Source organism: Anoplopoma fimbria, chromosome 8, assembly GCF_027596085.1.
Source record: "Anoplopoma fimbria isolate UVic2021 breed Golden Eagle Sablefish chromosome 8, Afim_UVic_2022, whole genome shotgun sequence".
NCBI classification, from domain to species: domain Eukaryota; kingdom Metazoa; phylum Chordata; class Actinopteri; order Perciformes; family Anoplopomatidae; genus Anoplopoma; species Anoplopoma fimbria.
The window spans coordinates 4,434,869-4,447,364 of record NC_072456.1 but is presented as its reverse complement, the minus strand read 5'-3'; the positions used below and the strand labels follow the sequence as shown (position 1 = coordinate 4,447,364).

At 39.5% G+C, this 12,496-nt stretch overlaps 1 protein-coding gene across 1 annotated transcript in view; it reads right to left on the bottom strand.

Moving 5' to 3' along the window:
- astn1 (astrotactin 1) overlaps positions 1 to 12,496 on the bottom strand; it is a 407,842-nt gene that overhangs the window by 277,405 nt on the left and 117,941 nt on the right. The window contains exon 8 of the mRNA XM_054603250.1: positions 7,258 to 7,425. Within this exon, the coding sequence (XP_054459225.1) occupies positions 7,258 to 7,425 (168 nt within the window). The remainder of the gene's footprint in view (positions 1 to 7,257; positions 7,426 to 12,496) is intronic.

The following is a 12,496-nucleotide window of genomic DNA, read 5'->3' as shown; positions in this document are numbered from 1 at the left end:
AAGGTCTCGGAGCTCACTCTGTGTTGCCCGGGGGTGGGGGGGGGGGAGCGTCGGGCTGCTGAATAATGGATGCAAAACAAGGAAGACACTTCCTCCTCTTTAAATGGGAGATTTCTCCCTGCACTTAAAAGTTTGAGTGATGCAGCGGCGGAGACTTTCCAAGAAACCAAGTCACACTAAAATGATCTCGTCTGGACAGTTTTTTTTCAATTAGGGATTGCAATTATTATTTTTTTAAGTATGAATACTTTCTGATACTTGAATCCTAGAATCAGTAAAGAAATTATGGAGGAAAAAAAATGATTATTAAGTTGCTGATACTTATTTAAGGCTTATCTGATGAGAGGAAAATTAAGGCATTTCTCATAAAGAAACATGGTTGAAGTTTTGTTTTTTGGTTAGCCTCAGTCATGCACTGTGCAGCTTCTTTTTTTCTGTCTTAATCAAGCCAAAGCTATTTTTATAAGTGAGAAGCCAGCTTTTTGGTGGCGAGGCTGTCAACGCCTCCGCAGGGAAAGAGGACATGTCATATTAGGCGGCGTACTGAGAAAAAAAAAAAGAAAAACGTAAGAACTTATGTATGACAGGAGATCATTGAAATGAACGTTTTAATATCTTTTGAACGATAAGAAACGGGGGAGGGGTTGAAGATTAACTTGCGGAGATAAGGACTTTTAAAGGACTTGTTAAAACAATGAGCTACGTTATATTATTCTGTTTTACAGGCTCCAGCTTTCTGCATGGTAGATTCGGGGAAGATCAAAATGCATTCACTGGCGGAGAGAGAGATAAAGAGCTTGTTAAACAACACAGTGTTCTGCAATTCCGTTTTATCAGCATGCTGTTCTCATCGTTTGGACTTTGAATGTGCTGCGTAGCCTGAATAAAGCAGTGTGTATAGAAGCTGCACATGCACATAATTCCATGTGTGTGTATCGGAGGAGGCTGGGCCTGAGAAGCAAAGGGGCCATTGCAATATTTAAAAAAAAAAGATAATTGGTTGAAATAAACCATTACAAAATCTCTGTATCATTTATAAAAATACGTAACTCTCTTCTGTTCTGTACTGATTGTAAGTGAGGGGGATGGAAGGCAGCAAAGCAACAGATTAACACAGTAGTAGTAGTAGTAGTAGTAGTAGTAGTCAAAATTTTGCCCTGCACAGTTATTTTACTTTTAATCGCAGTATATATATTGCGATATTGATGTTTATTTATGTTTGTTTAAATTGTGCATCTGATCATAAAATATTGCATTTCAAATAAAGCACTTCCTAAACTGACAGCCAGCAACCAAGGGGCCATCCTGATATTTGGACTGTATTTACGGGGAACTATCATGCCGCCACTCTTGAACCAGGCGGCAACCTCTAGTTCTAAAAAGTGAAGTCAATGCTGGAGTGACTCTAACCTGTATTCTTTCTACTGGCCATCAGCGACTCCTGGGGGAGAAAATGATTGAGTACGATCGTAATCTATAGAGAAAATGACTCTACTTCTCTCTTGATTTATTCCCTCAGTAAACATTGTAAACATGAGTTTGTGGTCTCAATCTCTAGTTTCAAGTCTTCTTCAATACAGCATGATGTTCATTTAGTAAATCATGGTCCAATTAGAGTCACATAGACCATAAAGCAGGGTATGCTTTAGGCCAGGGCTACACAGTGATAAACAGGTTGCTATCGTATACGGCGTCCCACGGCACTCCTCTACACTCCAAGTATGGACTCTTCAGTTCACTGGCTGCAAAAAAAACAAGATGGTGATGGCCTAAATGCAGAAAATCAATGCTTCAAATTGTCAGCCCATAGACGGATGGATGGGTGAGGATTAAGTTTAAGATTACGTTTTATTTTGCTCCTGGGAGATGCACCGTGAAATCTGTGGTTGAATTAAATGGGAAAGTGCAACTTAAGAGTTTTTGTCTGTTAAACCAATCTATGTATTTTCTGCACATTAAAGCTCATGAAATATTCTACATAGTTTTGGGATTTTTGTGTCTTGTGTGTTGGTATTCACTTCATAATACAGACATACATTCTCCAATAACAACTCAATCAAATTACATGATAAATCATATACTTAAGGATTAGATTTGAGTAGTAACATTTATCAGCTAGAGGCTGCCCGTCAAGCCACTGCTCTCAAACCACAGCTGCATTTAGTCTCTGGTTTAGGTATTCAGCTGACAGCCTTATAAGTTATTTTGTAACAAGATATAAATTGTAAGCAGTTGTGCGTCACGTGGTCTCAGAGTTCAGTAAAGATAACATGCAAGAGTACAACAATATGGTGCTAAGATGGATTTACTTCCTGCTCTGCACTTTTTCATTTTTCCCTTGTTTAAGGTCGCAAAGAAAAATGTGTGCAATGACGCATCGATCAAAAGTTATTGACATGTTGCTTTTCCTCAACTTCCATCAATCATTTCAGGCACGCCATCAGGCTTACAGTACATCCATCCCTCCAACCCATCACTCATCCAGCTAGACTGTTAAGGTCCATTACATCACATTGTTAATGCGCTTTCCTTAAAAACACCAATGCTGCATACTGTTTGCATTCAACAGTCTCTTAGTCATTAGTTGGGATTGTTTCAGAAATTCCACCTGTTGTAAGCCTTGGTACTGAAAATTGTTTAAAATTTATTTGCATGTTTGGATAACTTATGCTTTTTGTGTTTTGAAGGTTTTCAACCTGATAGACCAACCACTCATCAACAAGAAACAAATAAGGAAAAAATAAAAATTGAGCTGTGTCGGAAAGAGTTGTACTTTTGAGGTTCATGTACCAGGCCATTTCAAGTTGGGCAAGAGTTGAAAAACACCTAAGAACTTGACAACAACACTAACTAGGCCTATATGCAGGGTGAAATAAGATTTTTGATATGTATGCTCAAAAAAGGGTTCTATAACATCAATGTTAGAAATATCAACGGAAAGCTCACACAAAGGATGAGAAAGACCAAAATGTTTCTTTGAACATTTAAAAAAGCAGACAACTGTGCGTGAATCTAAATTAACTCTTTAAAAGGGTTTGGCGTATTTACAGTGGGATTGTTTGAGGTACCCATCCATAGTGTGTTAACTACAGTAGATGAAAGATGACCTGCCACTAGTTTGGAGAAACAGACAGTAGTACCAGCTTTGGTGAAACCGAACTAACATTTAAAACATCAAATTCACACAATAACACAAACTAACCAATCGAGGTGGAGGTACAGTAGGGACTCTTGTGTTCTGCGTGGTAAAATGAACGTTTCTCTCCGATGAGTCTGGTGTCTATGAAAAGAGCATATATATAGATATAAAGCAGCTTCAGTTCCCCGCCAGAAAGGGCTGTCCGACTTCAAGGTAAAGCGGTAAAAATATTCCAAATATAGCGTACACTTACACTGATATTCATTTAAGATGTCTTGGATACATTTTGCTGCTGCCCCCTTCACATTGTCAACGCTTTGCTCTCGTCCTGATACTCCTGTCTGTTTTCCAAACTCCATCTACTGTATGTAATACAATGACTATGGAGAAGTACCTCATACAACCCCACTTCTAAATATCCCTTTTTAAATTACAAATACAAATTGTGGCCCTGCTGTTACAGTCATGAGGTTTTCATCTGGTGCCTTAGCACATTACCATGTCTCAGCTCAAACAGGACGCAGCAAGAGCAGAGGAAATGAACCACGATGCAGTCTGTAAACTCCAATTTATCCAATATTGGATCTGATTCGGTATAAACTTTTTTTATAAACAAGTATGGCATATGCCACAATTAATCGGTGAAACTAAATCAAGAAGGGGTTTGGCTCGAATTGATTTAAACAGGCCCTATTATGCTATTTTCCGGGTGCATATTTTTATCTCAAGCTACAGTTACAACATGTTTACATGCGTTAATGCTCATAATCCGCCTTGTTTTTCTTATCATTCTGTCCTGCAGCACCTCTTCTCACCCTCTCTTTGAAACGCTCCGTTGTAGCGCTTGCTCCTCCCTCAAGAAAGCAAAGTCTGCTCTGATTGGTCAGCTAAACTGCTCTGTTGTGATTGGTCAATGTTTCACATTTCAAAAAACTCTTCCTCCAGATCTTCAGCTCCGTCTCTCTCTTCTGTTGTTTGAGGGCCAAACTAGCCGGAGAGTTTTACGTGACTTCCGTAACATTGTGACCTCATAATGTTAACGTTTCAGGCAGCTCAGGAGCAGTGTGTCTGAGGGGGAGGGTAACTCCTTTTAGGCATGGACTTCAGGTTTTACACTCTACAGACCTTTTACATGTACAAAAATATATATAACACACTGAAGAAGAGGGAAAAAGTGGAAAAGCATAATAGGGCCACTTTAACATTGCATCTGTCCTGTTTCTCACTCTCTTTTTACCAAACTGTAACCTCACAGTCGCGTAACAGCAGCTTGCAGTCTGAGTTGGGTGTCAGCTGGTGCTGGAAGAACCATGTCTGATGTGCAAGGGTTGGGAGATACAGAGCATACACTGGAGCCGAGCTTAAGGCTATTTTACACATTTTTAGTTTGTCGCAGTAAAATACATAATTACATTTTATTTTGCTGTGATAATCCACCAGATGTTTCCATCAAAATAAATGGAGGCTTTTATGAGTTGAAATGTGATTAAACTATAATTTGGATGCCTTGACTGTGGTTGTGCTGCCGACATAATTACCAGTAACGTCCATCACAAGTGCTATTTTATTTTCTTCTGTGTTTTTTTATGTTTGCTTTTTCTGTTAAGTATGAAGTATTAATGTTTTTCCTGTCACTGAAACTGTTGCTGGGACCTCTTTGGGCTTTTAAATGTACTTGACTGTTGCCCCTTGAGTAAACAATCTGATTGATTCAAATTTTATTTCATCTGTTCAGGCAAAAACAATTGGGCCGCAATTACAAACTAGAAGAAGGAGCTCCGAGAGGGAGATCACTTTTTTGCGAATTACTTCTTGACCTTTAGAAAACCTCCAAATATTTTCCCGCTCCAGTAGCTCGAGACAAACCAAGACAGTTTATCTGCTAAAATTAATTCATCTTTTACGATTACGATTTTTCCTTTTACATTTTGCTCAGAAAAATGCATCCAGTTTAAACTAGAAGGTTTATACTTCCTGCCAGACCCCGCAGTACAAATTAAGTTGACAGCGGAGACATGAAAACTAATTGATCAGCTCCGTGGACAACTCCCGTGGGGAAAGTCAGGTAGTGTGCTCCAGACAATCTATTTTTCCATTTTCAGCCGCTGCAGTGCCGTGGAGCATGGTCATGGTCACACCTGTAAACAATTAAAGCCACAGCCAGTGGATAACGCTGCACGTTTTCTGGGTCTGGGACTCAAGACCCGGAATGCACCCTCTGTGTCGAGTACAAGAACTTTCAGGGTGGAGTTTGCAGGGATGATCCACGCTGCTTCAACTCATGCACCGCTTCATTCATATACCAAGTAAGTACTCTGGTATCGATTTAGGACCATTTAAGACAAAGGGAGAGTAAGGTTTTGTCCTCACTTTCTTACTCATTTTAAAAAACGAGAAGGGGCAGCGATGCTGTTAAAGTTATCTTCTGAATACTTATTAGTTATTTCCTCTTTTTCACAGCGGTTACGTTCTGAAACACAAATAAATATAAACCAAACACGCAGCAGATGATTTACTGCTCAGAGCACAGCTCTCCTCTGCATTTCATTCATTACATCTAACAGGCAGCAGTAAATGTTGTCACAGTGTGAAAAAACCCAAGATGTTATTTAGACACTGCAGGCAGCAGAGTGTTTTAGCCTGCAGCCACCAGCATCCTTCGTCCCATGTCCTCGTTTTTGAACTCTTCAGCGGACTAACTTGCTTTACATTCAGAAGTCTTTGGGCCGCCATGGAAACGCAGACAACGTCAGACTAAAAGAACCTTCTACTTCCTTGAAAAGTAGCCCCAGGACTTAAACTACCAGGAAAAAGTTATAAGAAACATAATGGAAGTCGTCTGTTTGGTTCACTTTGTTGGTTTGGTTTGATCTGTTTGTCAGCAGGATTATGGAAAAAAAAAAACTACTGCCCTGATTTCCATCAAATGGTGGAATGTTGTCTCGTGGGCAGAAGAAGAACACAGTACATTTTGGAGCGGATACCAATTGTGGGGCGGACACAGGCATTCTTTCTAACTTATGAAAAGCTTGGTGGAGGTCTGTGCTCTCCAATGGACTTGTAGTTTACCATGGCTGACATAACAAACTTAATGCATAATGCTGTACAAGTGCCAACACATTAGAAGGCCACATTGGTCACTTTATTTTGTTGACCTACAATGGGGTCAAACTTTGATACATATTTATTTAAAAACCTTTTTCAAAGTTACTGTATGTTCTCACTGTAAAAAGTCCCCCACTGCGACCTGCCTATGGACGGCTATGACATCTTTCTCTTATACTTTGACTTTCATTCACTTTTTAATCTTGATCCCATGAGGCGCTTTGCTTCTTGCTTATTCGTCACTGCAAATAACATTTGGCTTTTTTTTTTTTTTTTTTTTCACAGATTTAAACCAACAAATGTTTGCGCTCTCAAACCCAGGCTTTTCAGGAAGCCGTGCCTGAAGCTGTGTGAAGCCAATGGAAAAATGCCTGCATGCCAAGAGTAAACAAGAAGTGGCTCTTTGGATGCAACAAAATAATCTATTATAGTGCATGTGCACACGGCGATGAAATGGGGAAAAATGGGAAGAAAAAAGTTTGGGTCATAGAGGCCCTACCAGTCCAACACCTTCTAGGTTTTTACCACAATTCGAGTTATTGGCCAGTGCTATTCGTCTGACAGCCAGTTCAAGTCTGAAGAATTACAGGGTGTATATGTTGTGCTGACTATGGTCCTACAAAATGTAACATTTTGTTCATGCTCAAATAACCTGATTCTTGTTTAGCATCTTAAGAGCATCTTTAAAGTTAGATTTTATTTCCCATTGAGGTTTAATAGAGTTTAAATAACTGTTGTAGAAAAATGTTTACCCTAAACCACCATAATAAATATCTCTATGACAAACTAAATAGGTTAAGATGTTTACTGGTTAAGTTGCAAGCATAAAAAAGTCATTAAACATTTCACCAACTGTAACTTCACTGTATTCTCCGTGGATTTGATGACGGAAGCTAGTCAAGCCAGAGAGGCAAAACCCTGTTTAACTCACTCAAAATCAATAAGGTTTCCAAGGTAACCATCCCAGGTACAAGACAGAACTGGTGCTTGTTTATGTCGTGTCCTCGGCTCACCTGTCTCCGGGTCACACTGGTGCTCGCATGGGTCCAGGAGGCGTCTTCCGCACAACTCGCCGACCCAGGGCCCGCTGGCATTCTGCTGGTAGTACAACAAGATCTGTGCCGGGTTCAGCCAGTCGGAGGCGTCCAGCTGGCTCCCCTGCAGCAAAATGAACCTGGATCCTGAGGAGGACAGAGCGAGGAAGGGATGAGAAAAAAACAAGAATAGAAGGATAAAAGAGAGAGGGAAGAAATTAGATATGGATAGGAGAAGGGGAAGGAAAAGGGAAAGGAAACAAAGGGACATGGAGGGCAGATGAATAAACAGCAGGTGGAGGGGGAATGGGAAAGTAAGAAGATATGAGAGTAAATATGTAAAGAAAACAGCACAAATACACTGTCTACTTTGGACATCGATGCAGGTCAAATACTGAAATGGAAAGTATATGTCCTTTATCGTGTGTTCACACCAAACAAGAAGCAAAATATCGCACAGAATTGCACAAATGATGCAAATATGTCGGAATTCAATCCTGCGTATTTGTGCAAGTTGAAATATTTCAACTAGGGCGAGAAAATTGTTTGACACTGTTTCACAAAAGAGTATCAGCGATGATATTCTCTTGTCGTCACCAACGTCTGGATGTTGTTTAATCAGAAATGGGTAAGGTAGCCGTCCATAGCTTGAACCAGAGTTCTAGATCTGGGCGATACAGAACGAAACTACGTGTATAAATGTTATAATAATAATAATAATAACTTTATTTATATAGCACCTTTAAAAACTGAGTTTAAAAAGTGCTTTGACAGAAAGCAGAAAAAGCAGGGGAATAAAACTCAACAATGAGGCCCAAACCCACAAAAAACAGTACAATATTTAACCAATAAAACCAGTCGACACGATAGAAATGAACTAACAAATAAATAAAGTACATGTCAAATAATATAGTAAAATAATTTAGTAAAACCAATAATAAAATAAAACATTAAAGCAACGACATCACATAAAAGCCAGTCTGTAAAATTGGGTTTTCAGAAGTGACATTAGTGATTCTGTTTTTAGCCTCGACTTTGGAACAGCCAGAAGGGCCACACCTGAGGATCTAAGGCTGCTAGCTGGCTCATAAGGGGGGTCAACATTTCTCTAATATATTCTGGGGCCAGACTATACGTGCTTTAAAAGTGATCAGTAAAATCTTAAAACCAATTCTAAAACGAACAGGGAGCCAATGGAGAGAAGCCAGGACTGGGGTGATGTGATGCCGTCTGTTAAAACTAGTGAGAGGCCTAATGTACGAGAATAAGCCATAGATTGTCTTTGTTACAAACAATAACGTCACTGCCTAGAGCTACAGTGTAAGCATAGCCTAGCATTGATTAAAGCAGGAGCTGAGTTCCAGCCAGGACAACAAACATGGCCAGCTAAAGACTAAAAGATACAAACACTCAAACTGTGAGAGTCATTCTAATGAAACAATACCTGTACTAGCAGGCCTCACACTCCTGTTGGTTCATTATCAGTAACCATAGGCTGCCACTCTGTTGCCCTGCGGTCACACATGTGTGCCAAGAGGAGGACAGCAAAGGTGAAGAAAATAGCTCTTTGAATTTTGTTTACACATTCCCCACGGAGTTTGGATTAAAATGTGTGAGGAATTAGAATGGTGAAAGTTGTGACCATGTCATAAATAAATAAATTGCATGTTAGTGCCGTTTGCACAGCTTACTTTATGCACTGAAGGAGGGCCTTTGTTCGACTTGCCTTCTTAGTGGAGCAGTCGGAAATTGTGTTAAAGTGGCCCTATTATGCTTTTCCACTTTTTCCCTATTCTTTAGTGTGTGATATATATTTTTTACATGTAAAAGGTCCGTAGAATGTAAAACCTGAAGTCCACGCCTAAAAGGAGTTACCCTCCCCCTCAGAAGCTCCTGAGCTGCCTGAAACAGCTCCATTGAATTCTCTCCTTCACTTACGTAACTTTATGAGGTCACAATGTTACGGAAGTGACATAAAACTCCTTCAGGCTAGTTTGGCCCTCAAACAACAAAGGAGAGAGACGGAGCTGAAGCTGTGGAGGAAGAGTTTTTTCAAATGTGAAATGTTGACCAATCACAACAGAGCGGGCTAGCTGACCAATCAGAGCAGACTTTGCCAGGAAAGGCGGATTATGAGCATTAACGCATGTAAACATGTTGTAACTGTAACTTGAGATAAAAATATGCACCCGGAAAATAGCATAATAGGGCCTGTTTAATGTCTTCCCTTTTTTTTCGTATGTTTCTTGCCGGGCCAATGACTTTACATGTAGTGTGCATTTAATTAAATTATGATTTGGGATGATGGGACAAACAGATTAAATCAGCTACACGTCCTGGTGACTATGGCTGGTAGGTAACTTGGTTCAAGTTGAGTGTCTGTAAGAAAAAGATCTCTTCAGGCTGCTCTGCAGTTTTACCCTGAAGAAACACCAGCTATCAACAGCTAGCTAACACTTACGAACAGTTTCTGAGCTGTTTTCTTCTGAACTGAATTGCGCTCCTCTCCCCTGTACTTCACGTGTATTATTAGCAGCACTTGTGACGTAAATAAAGCAACGTGATGGGATTACTGTTGCATTCCAGTGTCAGGTCAACACATCGTCTATGTCTGTGAAGAACATAAAGTGCCCTTTAAAGTTAAGTTTTAATGAGTTAATTAAAAATAAAAAGTTATATAGCTGCACATTGTTCACAAGTCAACGTGTGTTTCATCCACCAGGAAAGGTGAATATAAGTGAGTTAGAATCTTGAAAATAAGATTGTAATTGATAAACTGCATCGTATATGTACAATTTTAATCTTTGGCATTTGATCAGTTGGGCTTAATTGTGGAGAAGGAAGGTATGATTTTGAACTTGAATTAAAAAAAAGATCTACGGTGGCACTGAGAGACAAATCTGAATGACATTTCACAAAACACAACAGGATGTCAGGAAACACGATGGCATTTCAAAAAAACATTTCACAAAACACATTTCACTAAACATGACAGCTCAGAAAACACAGCCACATTTCACAAAACACAACAACCCTTCGCAAAACAGAAAGACAGTTTCACATAACACTGAGACTTTCGCAAAAAACACGACATTTCACAAAAAGATATTTCACAAAAAAGTAAATTCACAAAAAAACCTGTTTCACAAAAATATCCCACAAAACACATTTCACATAACAGCAACATTTCACAAAATTTCACAAAACGCAATTAACAAAACAAAGCGACATTTAACAAAACCCTACGTTTCACTAAACACAATATTTCACGAAAACATTTAAAAAAACACAACATTTTCACAAAACATAACGACATTTCAATAAAAAACACAACAACAAAAGAGAAAACATAACGACACGTTTACATTCTGAAATCATCTTCTGGTCTTGTGAAACGTCATTGGGCTTTGGGAAATATTTAGTTTTGACCCTCAAGACCACCGTAAAAAAAAAACAGACAATGACTGCATTAGTCTGATTTATCTGCAATTATTACCTATTTAAAAGCAAAATTGCTACATTGAATGCAATTGAAAAGCTGCTTAAATACTTCACTAAAGTGGGCCAGGCAGGTCCAGGTCCTTATGTGAAATATCTGCTTATTCATTTTGAATCTGCTTTAAAAGCATGTATTTAAAGTCATGCAATCACTTGAAAATACGACCAGCCAAACCAAAGTCTTACAGCCACAAGTCCGTCACTGGGAGACGGAGGCCCCTGGACACCTGACATGGCAGGTGTCACTATGTCACTCGCTACCCAGAGTTGCCTGCTGTGTGATCTCTGTAAATTAGCAGCAGCTCTCACTGTCCAAAGCCCCGTCCGTTTGCAAACATGAGATGCACTGGGCATATTAAATGACTTCTTGGCAGGCTCTGTGTGCCCCAGTTTGTGCCATCCCCTTTGATGATCACTTTAAAAATAGAGCACACACTGCAAATGACCGGACACATCTTGTTTGTCTAATTGTGGTGAGTCATAAAACTGCTTGTTAAATCTTGCAAACTTTATACACCAATCAGCGATGTTTCTCTTTTTATGGCGCATTTTATGTGGGCGGCTGTGGCGTAGTGGAGAGCAAGGTAGTTCTCCAATCAGAGGATCGGTGGTTCGATACCCGGCTTCAGCAGTCGATGTGTCCTTGGGCAAGACACTTAACCCCAAGTTGCTCCTGAAGGCTTGCCATCGGTGTGGACTGGATGTTGCATGAATGTTAGTTAGAGTCTGATGGTGGCACCTTGCATGGTAGCCTGTCATCAGTGTGTGAATGGGTGAATGATATGTAATATACTACTGACTGTAAGTCGCTTTGGATAAAAGCGTCTGCTAAATGACTCTAATGTAATGTAATGTCTAATGTATGTCCTACAGTATTTCTGTGTGTCAATGGTGGATATGCAATTTCTTTTCTTATTGCATCTTGAAATTTGGTTTGGAGAGGGTGGAGCTTGGCAAAACTGAAAGCTGAAAAAGACAATTTCAGGCGACCAAAATATTATGATCAACTTTCATGAAGTGAAAACACACTGTAAAGGGTCAAAGTTGTAAGATGAAAACACAGACAAAACCGGACAGGATGCATCACAATGTTTCTAGAGAATTTTCCAGTAGCACCACTATTGGTTTTACATTTTTGGTTTCAAGTGAAACTGCTCAACAATTTTTGGATGAATTGCCATTACATTTGGTAAATGTATTCATGGTTCCCAAAGAATTAATCATATTGTCTCTGGTGATCCCCTGATTTTTCCTCTAATCAGGGGGTTAAGATTTGTGGTTTCAAGTAACAGTGTCAACATCTATTGCATGGATTGCTATGACATTTGGTAAAGGCATTCATGGTTCCCAGAGGATGAATCATAAGGATTCTGGTGAGCCCCTGAATTTTCCTTTAGCACCACCATGGGTTTATATTTGTGGTTTTAAGAAAAAACTGCTCAACAATTATTGGATGGATTGGCATTTGGCACTGATATTTGGAAACCTTAGGCCATCGTCTGATCAACATTTCAGTTTGGCCAAGTATTTAGTTTATGATCAAATACCTACAAGATGAAAAACACACACACAGCTGCACTTTGTGTTCAGTGCAATTAGGCAAATGTTAGTAGGCTAACAAGCTAAAAATGTAAAATATGTTTATTCTGCTACATATCAGCATTGTTTGTACCGGCTGTGTAAACATGTTGACATGCTGATGTTAGCATTAAGCCCATTA